Below are 15515 nucleotides of genomic sequence, written 5' to 3' on the forward strand. Positions count from 1 at the left end.
TTCCATAGTGACTAAGTAGCTGTTCAAACTCAAAACACTTCACATTAACATTGTAAGATCAAGGGATGCCTGGGTGGCTCAGTCAGTTAAGCATCTGCCTTCGGCTCAGGTCATGATTGCAGGGTCCTGGGATCAGTCTCACATCAGGCTCCTTGCTCAGCAGGGAGTCTGCTTCTCCCTCTGCCTGTGTCCCTACTCCTGCTTGTGTTCACAGGCACCCACTGACAAATAAATAAAATCTTAAAAAAAAAAAAAAAAACCACACAAAACATTGTAAGATCAACACGCCAGATATTAGTCGGCTGTGTAGTCTCCGAGTCTGTTTCTTCATCTTTAAAATGGGTATAATACATACAGTTATGAAAACCAGTGATAAAGATCCAAACAAGCCTAAAACCAGTATCACATTGGTAATAAGGTAGATTGAATAGGACCATAAGCAATGTAAATTCAGAATCATCTGTAGGCTTAAAACAGGGCACAACTAGACATACGCTCTCAAGTGCCCATTTGACAAATTTAAAAGTTTGAGAATTTTTAGGAATTGCTCTTCTTGTTTTCCTTGAAGAGTCTAATTTTCACCAAATCATCTTATTTATCATCCAACAACCTACAGCTTACACCATAAGGATTTCTTCATTCATCCTCAAAACAGACTTCATCTTTTCTTTTTCTTTGGACGTGTTTTTACTCTTCAACTGACTGAAGCCTCAAAACACGAATTTATGTATTTAAGTATAGAATATCAAAGACAAAATACTCTAGTTTCCAGCCACTCCAATCAAACCAGTTTTCTTAAGAACACTAAAAGCAACAAACTATTAGACCATTAGACTATCAAGAAAATATTTCATATTGTACCAAATGTTTTCTGGACAAATAAAACACCATCATGCAGACACAGGAATTAATAACAGCTTTCCTATATGCTATCTGTGTAAGCTCAAGCAAGTCACAATCTTTAGAGATCATCTAACACGCAAAATAAAGCCAACACTAACTTCCTTCTAGTAGTATTTTAATGGTCAATGATGAAGCAAAGCACTTCATAATTTATTTATAGAGTAATATATTTATAAAATAATATATACATATGAATGTGCTAATAATATTCTTTACTCTAAATTTTATTTCTGTACCTTCAGAGCACTGAGGGGACTGATATTGCTTTCGTTGGCTTTGTACAGTATTCAGTACATCTGTGTGCGTGTGTGTGTGTGTGTGTACGCGCGCACACACGTGCTCTTATCCTTTTGATGACAGTGCTAGTAGGTCTACCAAGTAGAGAAAGATTTACTTTCAGATATTGCTTATTCATCCGAAGGATACAAGAAAGAGTGTACTAAAACTGAAAGATGCCTTAACAAACTGCATTATTCTATTACCGTATTATTCTAAGGTCCTATTCAGGCTATGTAAGAAATCAGATTTTTATCTACACTGGGTTGCTGTGTAGGGACAGAAATGTCCCTTCTGCACTAGCATCTACAAGAGCAAAGGAAGCAATTTCTACCTTTTCGTGGTGTTAACAGCTGATTATTACATCAGTGGTCACTTTTTATTCTTTAGGTAGAAATAGGAAAACTGTATTGTTTTAGTTTTAACTTTTGAAAACTAAGTTGCAAAAATATCTGGAGCAAAAACTTAGCTTAACTTGAAACAATTTTTTTAAGTTTAAAATAAAATGACTGCTTTATACACCACAGAGATTGGCTGAAATCACATTTTAGAATTAGGCTGGGAAAGTATGCTGTAACCTGTTTTGAATTTTTAACTGTAAGGAATCTATGGTAAATTTTCATTTAATCACCCAACTGAGAGGATAGCATACAAGGTAAAACACAACATCTTCAAAATTTTACCTGTTGTTTCTGATATGCAGTGTTAGGATTTATTTTGGACTCTAAAAGTAGAGAACCTAGGAAACAGAAAAACAAAACAAAACATTCCATTATGTCATTGCAAAGCAGCATAATTACATTCCATCACATACACACATACTTCCTTTCCTGAACACTTGATACACATGTAACTTTAGTTAAGGAAATAGTATTTTAAAAACAAATTTAAATATAACAAAACTTATAACCCAAGAAATGCCTGCTTTATGCATGCTTACTTTTAACAAGGACACGATTATCTGAAGAGTAAGGACTGGATGGTAACAGAAATCTAACAACGTACGGGCAGCACAGGGTAGCGAAACAGCGCAGCATAAAGCCAGGTGGCCTGAGTTTAAATCTGTGACGTACATTGTGACTTGGATACAATCCACTGCCCCAGTACATCCCCACATTACAGTTCACTTTCAGAAAGTCTCTTACTTCTGTTCCAGAATTATCACACTTCGTCTTCAAATGATCAATTTTTTCATAGTAAACTAATTTTAATTTGCACATTTTTATCTTTTCCCTGGCCATATCATAGGACTTGTGCTATTCAGAAAATAACTATTGCTTTATAACAAAGAGCAAATTTTAAGACCAGCTTTATGCCTCTCCCCTCACTCTAGTTCCAGTTTATCCCCAAAGTACTATCTAAAGACAAATACTGGCCCAAAATGCTTAAGAAGCAGCAGTTTTCTCTGTAGCTGTCCTTCATCCAAATCTTTCATTTCTTCTCCTATTACACATCACCATTAACTTTCCTTTCCAAATAGTGGCTAGGGAGCTGAGGAAAACGGTGATTCTTAACATTCCCAAATTTAATTAGTTGGCTTTTAATGTTAAAATTCATTTACTAATCTTATGATACTGTCCCATTTAGTGATTTACTGACCGTTCACTCCTCTGTGCTCAGAACAGTGTTAAGTGATACCAAATACAGTAAAATACCAGCATTTACCAAGATGTAAGGACTTAATTTGTGAACACCCTGTGCACACAGCCTCCCACTTCACTCGAATCCTCCCACTGTGTCTAACACAGGTAAACTTAACTCTAAATGTGTCTCTAATTCTTTCTATACTTAAGGTAACTAAACAGTCTCCATATTTTTCCCACCTCTACCCCCTGTACCCCCAATACCCCATTTCTTTAGGCTTTTTAAAATTACTATTTCTGGCTTACTGAGGTTCAGACAAGTATCCTCACATTCTAAGGGAAATTTGGTTTAATCTTCCTCCTCTTCTCCTAATCTTTGCCATATTAATTAAATTCCCAGTGCTTCAATTTTCTTTATGCACAATTACTGGATTTTTTTATTTTGGTAATTACCAAGAGTTGTCTAGTGATGTACTCAAAACAAGAAAAAGCAGCAAGCAAATGAACTCAATGTCTAGAGTCTCTCAAAAGTAGTAAGACTCCAACTTTCATTGTAAATATTCTTCCATTGTTTTTCGTAAATACAAGAACAAAAATTGCCATCTATCATTTCCCAGTGAAATCAGAGTATGTCAGGTACATTACAGATCAAACTTACTTTTTGTGGCATATACTCAAAATGTGGTTTCTAGGAGAAAATAATTCCAAAAAAAAACCACTTTGAAATATATCATGTCCTAAAAAACAATCCATTTCTAGAAAACTAAATAAATAATAGAATGAAACAACCGGATTACTTTGTAACATTCAGAAGATCCAAAAGGTTTAGTATCCTAGAACCAAACTAAGTTAGCCTCTTTAAAAGTTAAACCACACAAAAGCACACCTACCCAAAAGAAAATACTGGACATCACTGATGAATGATAATTGGATTATGATCAAAATCAGAATCTGTGCTACAAATAATACCATTAAGCATGTGAAAAGACAACCCACAATATGGGATAAAATATCTGTAAATCCTATATCTGATAAGGAATTTGTATACAGAACTCTGACAACTTAATAAAAAGACAACCAAATTTAAAAATGGGCAATAGATATGAATAGATATTTCTTCAAAGAAGATACATAAATGGACAATGAACATACGAAAAGATGCTCAACACATCATTAGTCCTTAAGGAAATACAAATCAAAACCACAAATAAGATACCATTTAACATCTGCCAGGATGCCTATAATCAAAGACAGCGCTGCCAATAACAAGTGTTGGCAACCACGTGGAGAAATTGGAACCCTCATACATTTTGCTTGTGGGTATGCAAAAAGGCATCCACTTTGGAAAACGGTTTGGCAATTACTCAATTGCTAGTTACCAGCAATTCCACTCCTAGGTGTATACCCGAGAGAAATGAAAACATATGCTCACACAAATATGTGTACATGTTCTTAGCATTTCTCATAACAGCAAAAAAAAGTGCAAACAATCCAAATGTCCAAAACCTAATGAATAAAATACTTTTCAGCTACACAAAAAAAAATACATGCTGGATGAACCTTGAAAATATTACAAGTGAAAGAAGCCAATCACAAAAGACTATATATTATATGACTGTTTTTACATAAAATGTACAGAGTATGCAAATCAGAGAAAGATGTGTAGATTAGTGGTTTAGGGAGGAAAGGGGGAGTGAATGGGGAGTGACCGCTAATGGGTACATGATTTCTTTCAGAGAGAACAAAATATTCTAAAATTAGATTGTGGTGGGGAGCCTGGCTGGCTCAGTCGGTAGAACATGCAACTCTTTATCTCGGGGTTGTAAGTTTGAGCCCCACGCTGGGTGTAGAGGTTACTTAAAAAATTAAAAAGACTGTGGTGATAGTTACATGACCCTGTGAATATACTAAAAAACAATGAATTATACAGCATGTGAACAATGTCAATTAAAAAAAAGATGTAAATATTCATACAGTGAAACACCTCATTGTAACGTTAATGAATGAACCAAATACGTGAATGCAACATACATGAATCTTACAAACATGAATGAAAGAAACCTCAGAGAAAAATATATACCATATAATTCTATTTACATAAAGTTCAAAGAGTAGCAAAAATTAATCTATGGTACTAGCAGGCAGGGGGAGATAGTAACTGTGAAGGGACATGAAGCAAGCTTCCAGAGTGCTGGTTATTTTGTGAAAATTCACCAAGCTGAATACTTAGCATTTGTGTAACTTTTTGATCTATTACAATTCAAAACTTTTTTTTTTTAAGGTTTAAGAGTAGGGGTAAACAACATATGGCACAGTGGGGTAAAGTTATCATTTCAAACTGTGCTTTCAAGAAACACACCTGAAACATTGTACATCAACTACACTTCAATTAAAAAAAAGGAGAGAGCGCCTGGGTGGCTCAGTCTGTTAAGCATCTGACCCTTGATCTCAGGTCAGGTCTTGGTCTCAGGGTCATGAGTTCAAGCCCCACTTTGGGCTCCATGGTGGGTGTGCAGTGTACTTAAAAAAGGAAAGAAAGAAAAACACACACCTGACTGGGCTGCTACTAAAACAAAACCAGCAGGGGTGTAACTATTATTTTTCAAGTACCAATCCCTTTTGCATTTGCTTCAAAACTACATAAAATTACAGGGTCAAGATAATTAGAAAGGAAAAATCCCAAACCGAAAGCTTGAAGTGTACCCTCCCAAAGCCCTAGCTAAAACAAGAGTAAGTAGATAACTGGAAGCTTCTGGTGTTGGCAAGTTTTTCTTTACTGGGCCATTCAAGATGTTAAGGGGAAGTATCTCTCCTGAAACACATCACAGCCATATCCCATGGCTTTGGTCTAAGGCACCACCTTAGGAAGCCCAGCTCTGGTCCCCAAATACCATGCTCCCTAGAAAATCAGTAGGCTGTAGAGGCTGGAGCGTGTGAAACTGCCTTTTAGTTTGGGGGCTAGGATAATAACAAAGATATATTTCTAGTTTTATTTCTAGGTCATCTATCAAAAACTTCACAGTTTGATTTCTAGGTCATACATTCCCTTCCCCCATCTCTTAGTTTCTACTGGATCAAGTTATCAGCGCTTTTCCAATCAATAGAAAAAGATCCAGATGAGTGTTAATATGCATTAACACAATCCTTTCTCCCAACAAGATCAGTCGTATCAGTTGCTATAGCTACAGCACTGGGAACAGCAATTCCATCCTAGTAATAAATGGGTACGGCTGGGGATGTGGAGTTCAACTGTAGGTGAGAGGCATTTATCATGGTAACAGAAACAACAGGGGAGAAAATGAGGAAGATGATCCATAGCAGCAGACCTTAAGCAACATCAAGGGGAGGCAGAGATGGTTCTTGTTAAAGGGAGAAACACGTGCTTTTGATACAGGGTAGGTTCAGTTTATCTTAATAACTGAAGCACATATGCACAACGGCCCCCACCCAACTTATTTGAGAAACATACCCATCCTCTCCAATAAATGCCCTTATCCCCCAAGAAGAATTCACTCTCACCCTCTCCATGACACCTCCTCCTCACCATCTGACAAAGACACTCCGTCACACGGAGTGAAAGACAAGCCTACACAGCAAATCCCAATATCAAGACTTGAGAAAGGCCTTCCCACTTTCAACATAAAGGAAATATGGAGACACAAAGAAACAACAAGACAGTGATCAAACTAAGGGGAATGCATCAATACATGTAATTCACTTGTCATTGCAAAATCTATTCCTTCAGACCACTAGCAAAATCAACCATCTTCAGGTGAACTAAAGAGTATTCCTGCACAGCGAGTGCTTGTTAAAAGAGTCTGTTCCACAGAAGCTCTGATAGGCCTACAAGTCCATATTTATACACATACTTCTTCAAAAAATAAAGAGGGTCCTTAATTCTTGTTTACCATTACCAAAACTACAATCAGCACAACTTTTTGAAAGGGTCATTTTATCTTTCTCTACCAAGCTTTTGAAACACAGTCCTCTTTGGCCCAACAGTTCTAGGAAATTAGCCTACATCTTCACACAGTGCCAAGTATATGAACAAGCAAGTCACTAGCAGTGTTCATAACGGTAAAAATCTAGAAACAATCTCTATGCCAGCTGTTCTCAACGTGTGGGACCTCAGCGAGTCTGGAAAATCAAAACTATTTTCATAGTATTACTACTAAGAAGTTATTTGCCTTTTTCACCCTTATTTTTCTCAGTGTCTATACTGGTATTGCAGAAGACTGAATGCAGAAGCAGGTTAGGAATCCTTTTTTAAGGGGCGCCTGGGTGGCACAGCGGTTAAGCGTCTGCCTTCGGCTCAGGGCAAGATCCCAGCGTTATGGGATCGAGCCCCACATCAGGCTCCTCCGCTAGGAGCCTGCTTCTTCCTCTCCCACTCCCCCTGCTTGTGTTCCCTCTCTCGCTGGCTGTCTCTATCCCTGTCAAATAAATACAATCTTTAAAAAAAAAAAAAGAATCTTTTTTTAAAAATTAAACCAGACATTAAAGAGATCTGTAAAACTGTAAAAGAGTGACACTCTTCTGACTTAAAAGCTTTTTAAAGAATTAGTTTTAAATTCTAATGTGGCAAGTATCAGTAGATACAACCCACATAAACAAAAGCTTTTGACAATCCCCTATTTTAAGAGTATAAAGGTATCCTAAGGAGGGTTTCAGAAATGCTACTCTAATGCCACCAACAGAGGACTGTGTGAATTAAATATATACAGTGAAATACTGTGCTACTCTTAGATGACAGATCTGTGTATCCTGACATAAATAGATGCCCCAAATAAACAAGGAGGTCTGTACTCTCAGAAAATAGGGGAACAATGGTACAAGAGGGAAAATGCCACTCAGAACATTACCAAGACAACTGCAAGTAGAAGCTGTCAAACACAAATAAGCAAGAAAGATGGACAAAACATTTAGTACAATTACGAGTATGCACAATTTTAGGCATTACAAATGTTCCCTCCCCGCAAAACGAAATGTGAGAGCTTTTCTTGTATTCTTTTGCCAATCCCCAACACACCTCTATCAAAACAACACCTCCAGGGAGTGGGGTGGTAAGGAGCTGGTAGTGCAGAGTGAAATATCATTCCAGAAGTGTTTAAATCAGAGAACTACAACTAGTGCCTGCAGCCTGGATCCAGCCAGCAGACAGCTTATTTGAGTTTCAGTCTAACACACATACTCATACACCGAATTCAAGCAAATATTTTAAAACGGAAAAACTGTACATTAAAAAAAAAAGTAGGTGTCTGGCTGAGTGCAGGAAACAAAGACCACAGAACTACCCAATCAAATAATCAATACAGGGAGACTTATGGTTAGAAAAAATAATACCTCATAAGGTTGCTGTATTAACTAAAAATTCATATTAAAGTGAATATACTAGCATATACTACATAACCAGCACTCAATACTTGTTTTTCTTAGAGCATGGACAACGTATCGTTTCACGAGCATCACTGTACTGCTGAACAGAAAAACTAGTGATAATAACTACAACCCAGAAACACATTAGAACGAAAGATTAACCATCAGTTTTATTATACTGCTTAAGAAAAACATTTTAGTATATAATATTTAGGAAACATTCCAAGAAAACTGTTCAGATTTGTAATCTTTCCGATACAGTGTCTTTTAGCTAGAAATTTTGCTTATTTAGAAGATACCACTTCCTTTCACTGGAGAAATGATATATTATAGAGTTTCTATAACTTTTATGGTTCTATTTTCAATATCAACCTACCAACCAATCAGATTCAGGTAGTTAAAGACACATTGGTCCTGGTCTTAATTTTGATTTGGATAAACACTTAGGGATTTCAGAATGACCAGGTTCAGCTCTGTCACTCCACAGTTCAACATCTAGGCATCGCTGGTATATTTTGTCCTTATCAATGCTCAAAACCAAGAGCAGGAGCTTAAGTACCGTGTTTCATTAGTGGGAAGAAAACACCATCAAAAATGAGTTAATGTCAGTCCAAAACGTCATCTGGACAGGACACTGGTGTAGGCTTTAAACCTAGTCTGTGTTCCCTCTCTCCTAATTTTGTGGCTCACCATTACACACAGCATTTAAAAACTGAAACAAAGGCTGGGGGGGGAGGAGTAGCCTTACATGAAAAGGTCCCATGCCTGCGTCAGGCCTTCACTACACTCAGGCCCTATCACCTATACCCAGCGTGGCTGATGGACTTCAAACTGTCAGAAGTTACCACACACAGAAGATGATAAACAGGGGTTTGCTTACCCTAGGCCTAGTAATTTTCTACAAAGTAGGTCTACATAAGAAGGAAAAAAAGGGTTTAAATGAACTTTTCAGAGTGAAGCATTTCTCCCAGTACTGACATTGAGCTCTTCTCAGTAGCTAAATCTGGAACGCTTACTGCAGGCAAGATTCTATACTGCTTACTAATTTATAAGAGAAAAAAAAATTTTTGCTGATACTTATCTCTCTTCGTTTCTTTCACAACAGCCCACACAAAACAAAACAAAACAAAACAAAACAAAACAGGCTTTCCACCCAAAGTGTTCTGACCTCCTTTTCTACTTAGAGTGGGGGTGAGGCACTACCTACAGCCAAGATCTACAAGAGGCAGAGGTACAGGATTCTAGTTTTTACCACTAGCTAGCAGTGCTAACTTGAACAAAAACATTTCCCCATGTCTCATTTTCTTTGTGACTCAAGTAACACTGAAAATTTAACCTTTTAAACTTTGCAATAAGCAACTCAGATAATAGATGAAACTATTCTTGATGCCTGGCAAGTAATCCAGAATAAAGAGCATGGATATGATTTTATGTTAAAAAGACATCCTTCAGTGTGTGGAGAAATTCCAAAGTCTTTATCAATTCTAAAATTGGAAGGTGGAAGTGGTAAAAACCATAATAGAATGATTTTTTTTTTAAAGGTTTTATTTATTTATTTGACACAGAGACACAGCCAGTGAGAGAGGGAACACGAGCAGGGGGAGTGGGAGAGGAAGAAGCAGGCTCCCAGCGGAGAAGCCGGACGTGGGGCTCCATCCCAGAACGCCAGGATCACGCCCTGAGCCGAAGGCAGACGCTTAACGACTGAGCCACCCAGGCGCCCCAATAATTGAACATAAAGTGACAAGCAAGTAAGGGACGACATTATTACCCTTCATGCAACTTAACAGGTACAGCATAAACTGAAAGAAGAAAAAAAACAACACCAAGTAATTTTTTTTGGAAGATGGAACTTTGCAGATAGCTGGCTATGACAAAAACCCGAGAAATGAGGTAATCTATCTTCATTAAAGAAAGGGCCATGTTCCTACAATACACTTTGCCAAAAGGAACCTACCGAATAAGGATGCAACCTAGGGAATGGGCTCAGTAGCTTGGCAGGATATCTCTCTCCTCCAAGGCAAGGTGGGCTACAGATCTGCCAAACCATCCAGTTCAGAGGGGAAAGGCACACTTAGAAAAGATGCGCCCTGTTAATAGGGAGGCCGCAAGTACTTCCATTCAGAACTGCCTTCCTGATTTTCAGTTTAGTGTATAAGCACCTCTAACAAGATAAATGTCTCATTTTATGGAAAATCTGAAATACTTTCCACTTTGCTCACCACAATAAAAAGAAACTTCTCAATTATCCTATAATGGAGAACGGAAGAAGCATACAATAATGGATAACCAAAAACAGCAGTCTGTACATAACCCCCCCACCCCGTGCCTTGAAGATAAACAATTTTAAGTATCTTTAGGCTAAAAATTCTTTTCATGTTCTTTGAAATAAACTTTGAGCCTTTAAGTATTTAGCAGCAAATGCAAGTTTGCTAAAAACCAGACCCCTACATTAGGTTAGTAGAGTAGGATTCCCTAGCATAGTATGACATTAAGACTTAGTGCTTAAAAATACTTTAAACAACGGCCTCTGTATTAACAGAGTCCAATTAAATATGTGATGTGACGATTATTCTTGGTAAGTTACAAGACTTCAAAGAACTGATCTCAAATCTGCGCACACTTTCATCTGGCAGTTAACTGAACCTACACAGCCCATACTTTTCAACTAATTATGTAAAAAGTTTTCCAAACATGCAAAGGAGGACATATGAGGCTAGTCGAGCAGTAGGGGAGTTTAAAACACACTATAAACAGTTAATGAGAATAATTAGTAACAGTCTCAAGCCATAGGCTGTCAGAGCCTCAGTTTCCCCATCTGCAAAATATGGCTAATAACAGCACTTCTATCAGCAGATACAAGTAAAGAGTTTCTAGCACACAGTAGGCACTCGATAAATTTTGATTATCGTTCCTATTTGGAGTCTTCCTGTTTAAAAAAAAAACATTAATCATCAAACTAGAGATTATTTATGACAGTATTTCATAAGTATGCTGCTATCTTCTAAGCCCACTCTTTGGATTTAGTTTTCCTTACATCTTAAATTAATAAGAGCACACCAGTTACATTTATTTCAGCTTTCTCTAACAATAAGAAAAAAATAAATAAAATGGATAAAAAATTAAGGCCTTTTTGTTTTTGCCATTCAACCTGTTTCATTGCAGAGTCCCAAACTTTCCCAAGGATGAGAGTTTAGGGGCTATTTCCAAAGTGGTAAAAACAAAAATGGGAAAAAAACCAGACCCCTACATTAGTACGTTAGTAGAGTAGGATTCCCTAGCATAGTATGACATTAAAACTTAATGCTTAAAAATATTTTAAACAACGGGCTCTGTATTAACAGAGTCCAATTAAATATGTGATGTGACAATTATTCCTGGTAAGTTACGAGACTTCAAAGAACTGATCTCAAATCTACACACACCTTCATCTGGCAGTTAACTGAACCTACACAGCCCATACTTTTCAACTCATTATGTAAAAAGCTTTCCAAACATGCAAAGAAGGACATTTGAGGGTACTCAATGACTATGTGATAGAAACATACAAAAGTACACCGACACAAACTTGTATTTTTAAGAGGCAAATAAATAGACCTCAGAAAAATACACTCAATGTATTCAAAATCCTTTAAATGCCTCTGAAGGGAAATAACTTCTCTCCAACTAGGTTATTTGGGGTAGCCTTATAAAGATCACCTGTGGGCAATGGAACTCTAAATTACAGTTTTTCAATTCCAATTGAAAATCAATGTCCCTACAGTCTTTAATTACAGAAGGGTGAGTCTTGTTTTTCATAGAATTGGGAGTATTGGATTGAAAGTCCAATTAAAATTCCTTGACACGAGTTTGTAATAATTCAGCTACAGAACAACTACAATCGTAATAAACTGAAACAGCTACAGTGAAATTATAGACTAATGTAACCAGATTTTCCAATTCAGAAAAAACAATTTGGAAATACCTGATGTGAACATGTTAAGTGAAACTGAAGGTATGTCACAGAGGGAAGTGGCAAACCCTAAAGAAAGTTTTGAAAAATGTTAAACAGTTATTTTCAAACTAGGTCTTTGAACCTTGAGGGCTATTTCAAAATACGCAAAGCATAGGCACTAGGGCAGATAGGAAAGGTCTTCCCAAAGTAATCTGCCAACTTCTCCCCACCTGTTAACTGAACCAAATTGTGACTCAAAAAAGCTCGCATAAAATAGTTTCACACTTGTAAGACGTTTACACAAACTGTACACAAAATTCTGCATTATTAGTGAAAAAGACAATACTGGGAAACACAAATCTATCTTCTCAAGGCAAAGAAGAGTTTTCTCTGCCGAATGCAGAGTTGCCGGATCCATGAACCGGTGTAGCCAACCTGCAACAGGATCAAAAAGATGTGGCAGAAAAATAGTTTAAAAGGGGCGGGGGGGGGGGGGAAGCACAGCAAAACGTTCTCCAAAGAGTGAAACACCTAAGAACTTTCTTCGCTCCGAGAAAGTTTCACGCCTGCTTTACAGATGAGTGAACTAAGGCAGAAGATCGGATTAATCAGTGCCTTTCTCAAGGTCACTCTAGTGCAAAAGAACAGCACAGTCCGGGCTCCCGATCCTAGGCCCCCGACCTCTCCACACGCCCAGGCAGCACAGCTCAAACGTGCTGGGCTCCCCTCGTCCCCGCAAGTGCTACCAGGCGCTGGAAAGCAAAAGACATTTCGAGCGCTCTCCGTGCAGCTAATTCCGAGAGGACTGGGGTGCTGGTGGCCCGCCCTCTTCCAGGGCGGCAGCCGCCCCCAGCCCCGGTCGCCCCCTCCGTTCTCTTAGAGGGCCACTGCCCGCCCCCCCAACAACCAGGGATGTGGCCCGGAGCCGGGGGGAAGGCAAGGGTCCCGCCGCAAGGAGCTTCACTTACCATCGCTTTCGGCCCTGACAAGCAGGGACATGCCCTTCAGCCGCTCCACGTAGCCAGACGACACATGCCCGGTACCCCGGTCGTCCCATTGCCGGTCCTCGTTGAGCGTGTAAACCTTCACCCGCCGTCGGGTGTCGGTCATCGTGCCGCCCGGGGGCCGGGGCAGAGGCCCCGCTGGCGTCGCCCAGGAAGGGGGGCCGGGACACGCGGGAGCCAAGGCGGGAGGACACCCGCAAGCGGAGGATTCCCAGGCCTCACTGCCGCCGCTGGCCGCCGCGGGGCCGCGGTGCCGCCCGCATGGCCCGCTCCCGGGCCCGAGCTCTGGGCCCCAGTCTTTCCTCGCCTCCGACTCCTCAGCGCTATTGTCCAAGCTCGGCAAGGCCGGCCGCCCCGAGAGGGGCGCGCAGCGCTTTACAGCCTCCCGGCCCCAAGCGGTAGCAACTCGGGGCGCCGGTCACTGCCCTGCTCCCGCCTCCGCCATGATCTCCGCGAAGCCGCTTCCCGCGCTGCCGCCGCCTCCTCAGGCCGCCGCCGCCATGTTTTCCTTCCTTATACCTGGCCCTGCCACCGCAGCCAGTGGCTCCGCTCCGCTCCCCTGCTTCAAATATCCCAAGCCGAGGGGCGCCTGCTCCTGCTGCAGCTGCTACCACTGCGCGGGAGACTGCGAGAGCCCCCAGGCGCACGAGCGCTCCTGCCTCCTGGAAGTCCCTTTCCCTTCGCCTCTGCCACCGCCTCTTCCGTCTTCCTCACACAGCCAAAGCCGCCGCCATCTTGGTTCGCCCCTCAATAGCAGCGCGCGGGGCCACCCAGGCAGAAGCTGCAGGGGCGGCCCGTTGGCCCCACCATTTAAAGAGACAGGAGCGAGGCCGGGAGCCTCGCTGCGGCGGAGGCCTCGGACGGAGGCGGTAGGCGGGCGCCGAGTTGCCGAGGTGGCGGGAGCGCAGGGAGCGGAGGAGGCGGAACGCTGGTCGCGCCGGTGACGGCCCGGGGCTCCCTCGCGCTCCCTGCACGCACCGTCGTGCGAGCGCGGGGCGGCGTGTGCGCCGTCGCGCCCTGTGTTCGTCATCAGCCCAGTTCGGGGATTCGAAAGGGGCGTGGAGCCCGCCTACCGCCTCGGCGCGCCTACCCGCCGCGCGCCTGGCGTCTCGGGCTTCGGGGGCGGCGGTCTTCTCGGTTCCTCGCTGTCCCGCAGCCCTTGCCCCTTCCTGCCTTACAAGCGGCGGGCCGCGTCGCCCTAGCACTCTCCCGCGGCGCCTCCGCGTCCACGAGTGTCCTCTCCTGGGCGCCTGGAGCGCACACTTGGGGAGGCGCCGGAGCCTCGCGAACTTAAGGCGTTTTTCCTTTGGGGAGACATTGAAAAGCTTCCGGAAAAGGCCACAGGTTTGCATGGCGAGGGCAGCCGCAGGTCTTGGGAGCCGCCATGGGACACGCAGTGGTGTGGCGAGTCTAGAAACGGGACGGCTGGCACCAGGCCCGAAGTGACAAGTCTAAAACCTCACCTTACAGTCCAGCTGCTACCGCCATTCCCTTACTCTTTATCAGAGCTGTTCTTTTCTAGTCCTCCATGTTGCAAAAAAGAATTTGAAGGGCTCATGAAACCAGATACGGATACGATATTGTATAATCGGGATGAGTAGTTCTCGACGTGGGAGGTTAAGCACTGCTAATCTTCACAAAGGAATCAATCTCATTCCAAATTCTCATTCTCACGAAAGTTAAGAGCCGCCTTGGGGGCTTCTATTTGCCAGGCCGTCGAAGTCATTGCTGTCCACTAGAAATAAAATGAGCCACATGTAGTTTAAAATTTCACAGTAGCCAATTTTTGAAAAAGTACAAAGAAACTGATATGTGTTAATGTATTTTATTGAATGCAGTATCTTCAAAATATTAATCAATATAAAATTAATGATTTTTACATTCATTTTTTCGTACTAAGTTCAAAATGCGATGTGTACTTTACCCCTGGTGTAAATTTCTACTTGGAAGCAGAAATACTTAATCTGTATTTAGAGTTTATTAAATTTACAATTGAAAAAGTAGATTCACATATACAAGTTAAGTTTTTTTCCAAAATATTGATTTTTAAGTGTAAATTTTAATTAAAATTACAGTTTAGTATTCAGTTCCTTATTTGCAGTAGCTACATTTCAAGTGTTCAGTAGCCACATGTGTCTAGTGGCCACCATTATGGCAAGTTCAGGTGCTTAACATCACCAGGAATCTCATCTCAAACCTGCTAATGCAGTTTGAGTTACACCCATCTATCAGGAAGAGGACCTGACAGCATGACCGATACTGAGGGGTTTCCCAGGATGTGGGATTTTCTTTAAAATCAGAGGTTGGGACCTTCCTCCCTCACTGCCAAATGCAAAGAGGTGCTTACAAAGAACAGTCAGAGACTTTCATCTTTTCCAAACAAAAGGAAAACTATAAAAATAAAAGTTGTCTCTAAAAAGTAAAACGCAATAATTTCAA

General features: G+C 41.0%; 1 protein-coding gene across 2 annotated transcripts in view; it reads right to left on the reverse strand.

Moving 5' to 3' along the window:
- PPP4R3A (protein phosphatase 4 regulatory subunit 3A) overlaps positions 1 to 14052 on the reverse strand; it is a 37547-nt gene extending 23495 nt beyond the window's left edge. For both annotated transcript variants that reach the window (XM_045807610.2, XM_045807608.2), the window contains exons 1-2: positions 13041 to 14052; positions 1863 to 1918 (exon numbers count right to left, since the gene is read on the reverse strand). In XM_045807610.2, coding sequence (XP_045663566.1) covers positions 1863 to 1918; positions 13041 to 13182 — 198 coding nt within the window. In that variant the 5' untranslated portion in view covers positions 13183 to 14052. The remainder of the gene's footprint in view (positions 1 to 1862; positions 1919 to 13040) is intronic.
- Positions 14053 to 15515: the final 1463 nt, after the last annotated feature.

The sequence above is a fragment of the Ursus americanus genome, chromosome 26 (assembly GCF_024610735.1).
Source record: "Ursus americanus isolate L20-20 chromosome 26, mUrsAme1.1.p, whole genome shotgun sequence".
Taxonomy (NCBI): domain Eukaryota; kingdom Metazoa; phylum Chordata; class Mammalia; order Carnivora; family Ursidae; genus Ursus; species Ursus americanus.